Source organism: Micromys minutus (assembly GCF_963924665.1).
Source record: "Micromys minutus genome assembly, chromosome: 9".
NCBI classification, from domain to species: domain Eukaryota; kingdom Metazoa; phylum Chordata; class Mammalia; order Rodentia; family Muridae; genus Micromys; species Micromys minutus.
The window spans coordinates 27,071,910-27,081,259 of NC_137978.1; the positions used below are offsets into that span (position 1 = coordinate 27,071,910).

At 50.8% G+C, this 9,350-nt stretch overlaps 1 protein-coding gene across 1 annotated transcript; it reads right to left on the reverse strand.

Moving 5' to 3' along the window:
- Positions 1–2,939: 2,939 nt before the first annotated feature.
- On the reverse strand, positions 2,940–8,874 carry DMRTB1 (DMRT like family B with proline rich C-terminal 1; the record flags this gene model as incomplete). Its single annotated transcript, XM_080921919.1, has 4 exons — positions 8,292–8,874; positions 5,191–5,399; positions 4,317–4,524; positions 2,940–3,004 (listed from the first exon to the last, which is right to left on the reverse strand). Exons 1-4 carry the CDS (start codon positions 8,848–8,850, stop codon positions 2,940–2,942), a joined length of 1,041 nt encoding a protein of 346 aa, XP_080778045.1. The 5' UTR covers positions 8,851–8,874.
- Between the last annotated feature and the right edge of the window lie 476 nt (positions 8,875–9,350).

Sequence of the window (9,350 nt, forward strand, 5' to 3'; positions counted from 1 at the left end):
CCTTCTTTGAGAACAACACGAGCATGACTGGATGACTCGCAGGCGCAGAAGCTCGGAAAACACGTAATACCAATGGAACACACGGAGGATGGCATTCGAAGACAAAGAAAAATGGACTGCCGAGATGCTAGTGATCACATAGATCACCTGGTCCAGAGATCACATAGCACAGTATAGGGGATCATCAGGTTTTTTGCTTTGTCTTGTTGGTCCCCCTCACCCCCGGAAAATTCTCACATCTCTGAGAGCTGCTTTAGCAATGGCGCCTGGGATCCCCCAGCTACCAAGGTACACCAATGGAGCAGCGGGGTGCTGAATCGGACCGTCGCTAAGCAATAAGCCCCGCCTCCAGTTACAACTCGCTCGCCCTCTGGTGCCAGCATACTGCCAGTACATTAGACGCCTTAGGAGGCTGGCGGATCCGTTTATTTACTCTTGTACTTTGGAGTTAAACCTGAGTGGCAGGCCCGCCACTGGACCCAGATCTCCTTCCGTTCCCCCTGCTTAAGTCTGGCACGTCCTCCCCATTCCAGCACCTGTGCCGGATAGCAAGGAGGGAAAGCTAAACGGCGGGCAGGGTCCCAGTGAAGACTGCGATTCTTATTCAGAGTGTCAGGAGCCAGGCTAGCTTGTGAGCGAGGCAGCAACAAGGACTATCCAGCCTTCAGAGCCTTTGCTGCTGTTGGGCCAGCAGGGTATTCAAGGAATGTGGGTTGTCCTACCCTGAGGGCTTTAGGGTGCTTGCGCGACCCACTTCAAGGAAGCCATTACTGTGGTAGGCCTTACCGAATAATAAAGGATGGCTTCAGACTGACAGCCTGGGGACACACAGGAGAAAGGCAGGCCTCCTACCTCAGATCGGTGAGGTTGGTAACATGCAACAGGCTGCCTACCTCACTGGGTACCCCCAAACCAAAAAGATGTTGAGCCACTTCTGGATTCTGGGGTGACCGACACGGATAACTGAGAATCCCTTCCAACTTCCCAGACCCCTACAGAAGGGACATTTTTTCAGACAGCTAATGTCCTTCCCCACAAACTCCACAGCAAGTGCTCTTTCTTTGCATTAGTCTGGATGTGGGTCCAAGTGTAGTTCAGGCACTCTCTGTCTTGTACGTTTGTACTGATCAGACACCAGGAACAGCCTTTATTGCTTAGAGCAGCCTAGCTGGAAAATTCTTCAAAATGTGGAGTCTAAACAATGTAATAATGATAATAATAAAAGCCTTGTCACTAACTTGGCTCCTTTTGCGTTATTGATGGGCCAAGGGTCCTGTAAAGATGGGTCCTCACCATCACACTTGCTGAGAAAGGGAGTCACTTCTCAATGATCCCGACACACCTGTCCGAGGACCTAAAACATGCTGGGACTTGTAGATTCTTGGACGCAGTCAAGACAGCATGGGTACCAGCCCTGTCTTCAAACCAGGATCCTTCACTCCAACCCCCTCTTTCCTTCTGTCCCCCATGGGGGGGTGGGTACTTGACTATTCTTTCCCTCACTCTTATACCCCAGTTCAACTAGGCTTTGACTAGCTGCCCCCATCTCTGGGCCCCGATACTAGCGATGCTAGTGCCATTGGACTATCTGTCCCTCCCAGCAGATGCCACAACACTCAGGCAGTGCTGGACATCACGAGGTCCAAATCTAGCTGAGCTTTTCTTTCTTTCTTTCTTTCTTTCTTTCTTTCTTTCTTTCTTTCTTTTCTTTCTTCAGAACTGGAGAGTGAGCTGGGGGGGCGTTCCCACCAAGTCTTGCTTTCAGGCTGTCACAGTGTTGCTTTATAAAGGAACAAGTGTTAAGAGAGAAAAGCAGCTTGGGACCCTCAAACAGCAGGAGAGGATCAAGTTCTGTTGTTCAAAACCATACTCCTCTGCAGAGACCATAAAAGGAGCTAGAGTCCGGAAAAATACCACCGACATTTCAAAAGATCCATTTCCTTAAGTTCTCCTTCTCAAACTCCTGGCAGTAGAAGGGAAACTGAGGTTGGAGGATCCCAAGTTTGAGGCTAGCCTGGGGCACTAAGTGAGATTCTATTTCAGAACCCACCCTGAAAATCTTGGCAATAAGGACGTATGTAACCGCCTTAGACCATATTACTGGGGTCAAAGGCAAGAAAGCTAGGCCGGGGAGACTTGTCTCAACAATAGCAAACTCTGAGCCCCGGTACCCCAAGCTCCCCAGCCAGGCTCTTGCCCAGTAGCCTTCTGTGAGGATTAAGCAGAAAAGTCTTCACAAAGATGTCTAATGCTCACTTTATTTAATACTCAGCCATCCTCAGAGAACAAATTGCCACTTTATGCTCTGAGAACTGCTTCAATGCCCACGACGACCCCCCCCCCCGCCCCAGTAAAAACACTGAATACTAAAATCTACAGTTTTAAATGAGAAAGGATGCCTATGGTTGGTTGCGCTTCCTGGAGAGAAGACAAGGGACAGTGGCGGAGCAAAGGTGAGATGCTGCAGAGCCTGCTGTCAACATCTCAGTCCCTGGCCTGCCCTGCATAGCCTGGAAGCCCTGATGTTTGTGGTACCCAGGCCTGGGGACCAGGCAAAGGGGGCGGAAGGCTGAACTAGTGGTGCCTTCTGTCCTGAGTGAGGCTTGGGGAAATCAGGGGTCACCTCTAGAAGTGAATTTCATACATGACTCAGGATGGTTAAATTCATTCCTAAACTTGTGTTTCACCAACCCCCACTCTTCAAAGGCCCTGCCCATCCCAGATACTCTCTCTCCCCCTACACCACTTCAACACCCACACAGGATCTAGAGAACCTTGGAAACCACCTTTCCCCTTCTAACTTGAAGTCAGAATTAGCTGCCTTCTTACATCTACCGGCATCCTTCCTCCCTACATAACATGAACATGCTGAAAAAAATAATCCCTGCCATATATGCCCACCCCACCCCCCCCCCCTGGCCTTCAAGGTGGCCTGCAGCTTAGTTGGACCCCTCCTGGGGAGAGTGCTGGCCGGGCTCACTGGGCGCTTCTGCATCCCGGTTATCTGCAAAGGACAAAGAAAGCAGCTGGATTTAGAAAGGATGAGTCGCCTGTTCTCAGGTACAGATTTCTACAAGGCCTTTTCCTGTGCCCAGGACCTCTCTGGAGAGTGACTCTGCTTTCTGTTGCTGGGCAAAAGACTGGCTTCTAACCCTTCTCACCTTTACAGGCACCTGCATACATATACATATACACATATACATCACACACACAAACATAACATACATATACATACACATAAATGTTTAGAAACAAAACTAAAAAGTAACCTTAAAGCCATAAGGGCCTTCAAAAGAAAGCCCAAGATAAGACATGGTGGTGTGACAATGACAGAGTTCAACAAGCTCCGAGCTGTCCCCTGACCTCCATGTGCACCTGCAATCACATGTACATAAAAAATAAATAAATCGGGCTGGGGAGATGGCTCAGTGGTTAGAGCACTAACTGCTCTTCCAGAGGTCCTGAGTTCAAATCCCAGCAACCACATGGTGGCTCACAACCATCTGTAATGAGGTCTTCTGGTGTGTCTAAAGACATCTACAATGTACTCACGTAAATAAAATAAATCTTTGAAAATAAATAAATCTTAAAAGTTGAATTTCAAAAAAGGCAGAAAGAAATCTCCAGGGTGGTGAGCTAGCTCAGCTGCTGAAGTGCTTGCCTCCCAGCATGAGAGACCCAGGCTGCTCCCTAAGAGACCTGAGAGGGATGATGGTGTGGGCTTACAACCTCAGGGATAGGATGAGGGGACAGTCCCCAGCTCCCTGCAGCCTCTCTAGCCTAATTGGTGAGCTCCAGGTCAATGACAACAAAATGTCTCCAAGAAGATGGGCCATGTTCCTGAAGGTATCCTCTGACTTCACACGTATGCTTATGTATAAGGATTCTCCTACACACATATAACATGCATGTACATATGAACAAAAATAAAATATCAATTTTTTTTAATTAAAAAGAAATCACAGTGTCCATAAATCTCAAAGGACCACTGACCCTGTGAGGGGACAGTGCTCCGGTGTCTCATCCAGCAGTGGCAGACCTGCCTGGGAGACTCTTTAGCTCCTGTCCAAGGGACTTGGAGGATGACCACAGTGGGGTCAGAAGTCCTGGGACCTCTCATCTACTAAGCACACTGTGAACATGAGCCTGCTTCCCCCATACCTCGCCCACAGTAATCCTGTTCTAACCGCCATAGGTTCATGCTTATAGACTGTGAGAGGGCCGTGGGAAGGTGCTCAGTCCACAGCTCCCCCCTCTACCCCCACTTCAGGTGACCTCTCCCCCAGAAGGTCTTCGCAGGAATATTCATGTCTTACTGGTATTCTCCTTGTCATTATCATACAGGATGGTCAGCGAGAAAGATGGTGGAGATGGTGGTGGAGGCGGCCGTGGTAGGAAGTGGAGAGCAGAGAGGTAGCCTGGAGGGAGGAAATGGGGCTGCTGTGGCTGGGGTGGGGGAGTGGGGAGTGGTGGTGGCGGTGGAGAGCAGTAGGTTGGCTGGAGGTCTCTGGCTGCTTCTGACACCTGCATGGACACACAGAATAAGTGGCAGACAGGGAGACAGTGAGCCAGGCAGGCCGATCGATCACATCTTTTATTTCTCAACTTGGGGGCTCCCTGTAAGGCTAGATACCCCTCTGTGTGCAGGGCACTTGGGACAAGGTGCTCAGCAGACACCTGCTGTGTGAACGAAGGCAAGCTGAGCCTGGGGCCTTTCCCTAAGGGGTTGGAGAGAACAGAACTCTCCAGGGTACAGAGATGGGAGGAAGGAGGATGACTTTCTGGGTTTTGTCCAACTCTCTTGGGCAAAGGGGACTAGAGAAAGCACATGCAATAGCAGTAAGGAGCAATGTCAACATTTGAATTCCAAGCTCTCAGCCAAGTCTCCCTTAGAAAGAAGCTCCTGCCCAGGGCAGTATGGCAGCTTAACCCCAAATACATAGAGGCTGGAGTCACACCTTTAACAAGAGTGTCTGGTAGGCCTGTCATTCGGAACCCCACCCTGCATGGATCAAGCCTACAGTGTTCCCAGGCTCCACACTGCAGCCCAGGCCCAGTGATGTAGACCGTGTGTGCACTTCTAGACATACTCTCTTATGAATGCTAGCTCTCTGGAGCTGAGGGCCAGTGAATATGATAAAGGCAGATGGGGTAAGGACAGGCTTAGACAGGAGTCAGGCTCCATCTTACCGAGCGGCTTCCATGATAGGGGTTGCAGGGGACATGCCGGAAGCCTCTTTGTTGAAGGACTCCCAGAGCAGAGGATGAATCCTTGCCTTCCGAACGTGGGAAGGGCTGGAAGGATGGCACAGGGATGCAGGCAGGGCACTGCTTGAACGGCTCTCTCTCGGGGCACCCAGCTCCTACCACATGATCAGACTTGAATCTCAGAGAATGCCCTAAAGAAGATAAACAATGAGGGAAGTGTTAAGAACACAAACCCAAGGGGTAAAGCATTGCATTGCTGTCTCCCAGGCAACAAGCAAGATTGACATAACCAACCAAAGCTGCCTGGCATCATACATCACGCTGGGCTTCATTATGCTCTTATACATGCATAGACAATGTATTCTGGTCACATTCACACCGTGCCCTCTCATCCCCTCTCCTTGTCCCTGATCCTTCTTGCCATTTGTCCCCGTCTACCTTAATGCCTCTTTGTGTGAACCAGGGAGATTAGCTACAGCTACTTTCGGGAACATGGGTGGCCACACCACTGAATAAAAGATAATTCTCCACTGCTCTGTTAATTAACTATTAACCGACTACAGATCCGTGTGTGTGTGTGTGTGTGTGGTGTTGGGGGGTGTCCCCATGACCCTAACCCTATGCAGGTGAGCTAGTGAGTACAACGGACAAGCTATGCTTGCCACGCTCCACCCCTTCTCCTGGCTCTTACGTTCTTCCCTCACCCAAAAATGATATCTCCTGGGACCTGGTAGAGGTGACAATGTCTCATATAGAGAAGAGCATTTTACAGTCACTCTGCAACCCTTTAACCACTTAACAGTCTAACAGTAGCTGCCGTACAATACTGACAGCAACCACACCCGTGAGGCTCTCAGTCCCCTCCTTGGCTTGGCATTGTGTTGGGGATGGACAATGTGAGCCCTTGGCTTCGGATGCAGTAGCACTCACTGTTCTATGGGGTTGCTGTGACAGGACATCTAAGCCACCTTGTGCTGGGTCTTGCCCACCACTGGACTCTGCTTCAATTTCAGTTTGTGGCAGTGCCAGTGTGAATGGCACAGCCAAGGCGGTTTCCACCGCGGTCACTGGGACACCATCTCTCTCTTCATGTTTAACCCCACTGTCTATGCATGTCTTGCTGTCTTGCTCTTTCAGCCATCTAAAGACCTCTCCGGTTATGACACCTCTCTCACTGATCAGTAGGATTCTCTGAAGAACAATATTTCTTCCCACAAGGACAGGATTCCAGAGGCAAGAAAGGTGCATTAGTCAGTTACTCGACTCTGTGACAAATACCCTAGGCAGTTTAAAAAAGGGATGGCTCGTTTTGGCTCACAGTTCAGGGCTTTTGGCCCCATCATCTGTGAGTCTTGGAGAGGCAGAACATCCTGGTGCAAGGCTGTAGTGAGGCAAAACTGCTCAGTTCACTTCTGCCAGGAAGCATCAAGAGCAGGACCTGCTAATAAGCTTTCTCTCTCTCAACTTTCAACCCGTCCAAGACCCTAGGCTGAGATGGTGGCACCCACATTCAGGACCCACCTCTCCTACTTAGAAAGTTCTCTCTAGAAATGCCTCCCAAGATGCATCTAGAGGTGTGCTTTCCTCCTCTGGGGGTTTCTCACCAACCCAGCCAACAATGGAGAGTGCCACCATCAAAGCCAGCAAGATGGCTCGGCTGGCAAAGGCACCCTCCAGTGAGCCTGACTGCTTCAGCTCCATCCCAGGAACCCATGTGGTAGAAGAAAAGAACCAGTTTCTCAAAGTTGCCCTCTGACCTCTCCTCACGCATGCTGGGATTAGCCGCAAGTGCCTTCTTCTCCCTACCTCTTCTTAATACCCGAGTTCAGCACATTTTAAAGTTCCTATTTGATAAGATATGGAACACAGATATGCTCTCATAGGATTGCTGGTTTAGGGCTGTCTTCCTCATCAGACAGAGTTCCTTGGGGAGAAATATTTCTTACAAAATCCCAGAAACATTAGGAATGATTAGCATTAATTTCTGAAAGTCTGCCCCCTCAAGGAAGACACTTATCCAAAGTTATACATGAGCACCCTGCTGACTCAGACTTTCTACACAGTCCTAAGGAAAGTTTAAAAAAAAAAAAAAAACTTCATCCCAAAGAGCTGCTTTCCAAGAGCCTCAAAATTTACATTACTTGAAAACGTATTTCGGGGACTGGAGAAATGACTCGGCGGTTAAGAACACTGGCTGCTCTTCCAGAGGACCCAGGCTTCATTCCTAGCGCCCACATGTCAGCTCACACCAGTCTGTAATTCCAGTTCCAGGGGATAAGACACCCTCACACAAACATGCATGCAGGCAAAACACCAATCCACTATAATAAATAAATTATAAGATCTAAATATAATTTTTTAAAAAAACCCACTAGAAATTATCCTTTAATCAGGAAAGCAATGTGGCATAAAGAAACAATGTAATTTATGCACAAAGCGAGAAGTGAAAAAAAACGTAACGTCTTAGTGAACCAACCATTCCTTTTAGCCAAGTAGTAGAAAGTTTTATGCCCAACCACATCCGGCGCAACAGAAAACCTGAGTACAGGTGCGTTAGGCCAGACACTGCAGTTAGGATAAACTAGACTCCGCCAAAAGAGAGAAGGGGGCGCAGACACAGTCTAAGGAGACCGGCCCACCCAGAAAGCAAGTTCTAAAAGACTCTCCAGTAGGAGAAATGGCAGGTGGGGAGGGGGAGGGGTGTCACGCAGGTGCAAGAGGGCTAGACTTGGGAGGGGGAGGGGATGCCGTGCAAGCGTGCTAGAGGGTCACAGAAAGGAGCCACTGCCCAAGCCGCCCAGCTGCCATCTTTTTTTTCCTTGCAAAAGTACAAAGGCAGAAAACTGCATCTCAACGTAACCCACCCCCCCCCTGCCCCGCTCGCTCTTCTCCCCCAGCCTTTTCCCATTGCCATCAGAAGCCACCCACCCACATGCTTGCCTGGAAACAGGTTCTCAAAGCGGGGTCACCTGGGGAAGGCGCCTTTCCCACCCCGGCACCAGTCTGGGTCTCCAGCTTAGAGCCGGAGGCTGCAGGCCTGATGCAGGCCTGAGAAACCGTCGGCTGCACGAGGCTGGGCTTACCGTAGTCCGTGAACGGCAGTCGGGGCACGGGCCGCACTGGCAGGCGCTGATCCGGGCGGCAAAGCTCGGGCCTGGGCGCCTGTGGCCTGAGCTGGGGCAGCCACGCGGAGGGACGGTCGTGCAGTCCCCCGGGGCTCCCCGGTCCAGGCTGGAAGGTGCTGGGGCCCGGGCGGCCACTTGGGACCCGCTGGAAGGCGCTCGGGCCTGGGCTCCGGGCCTTCGGGGGCCTCTCGAGGAAGCAGGTGGCCGCGGGGCCTGGCCCAGCACCTCCCGGGGCCGCCCTAGGCAGTGGGCAAAGGCTGGAGCTCGAGGCCGTGGCCACCGCCGCGGCTGGAGCCCTAGAAGGCAGCTGGGGACCCTGCGTGCCCCCGGTCGCCCCCTCCTCCTCTGCAGCTTGGGTCTTGAGCACCTTCTGGGCAGCCATGATCTTCTGGCGCTCGGTGATCAGGTAGCACTTATCACAGATGCACTGCTTCCAGCGGCATTTGCCAGCATGGCCCTTGACCGGTACCAGATAGCCATGGTTCCGGCACCTTGAGCACTTTGGGGTACGAAGCATCTTTTCGGCCAGCTTGGCAAGCTCTGCTTTCAAACACAGCCACCCCTTCCCAAAGCTGCACTGCGAGCGAAGCAGGAATGAGCAGTGCCCCCATAAGTCCCTGGTGCTGGGGACATTGGATACACTTGTAACAAAACAGCTCACTGAGTGTCCCGAGAACTGCAATAGGGCTCTTGCATTTTTCCCACTTTCGGGGGGTGGAGGGAATGTGTGTGCGCACGCTAAATCTCTGTGTGTTGGGCCACGGGGTATAGAGTAAATTCAAAATAGAATACTTACTGCATGTATGTTATTTGAAGTCTTCGGCACTTGAATTTTCAAACTTTCTGTTCCCGCCAAATTGTAATTGGAAATAGTTTGTTTTTTTTAAATGGCAGCCTTGTACTCAACGGTCCCGGGTCTTAAAACTCCCAAGGTTCAGAGCTGTTAGTAAACCCCATACCATTGGAAAGTTCCACAGAACTCAATGTTTCTCCTCCCCGAAGCAGCTGCTTTTGCAC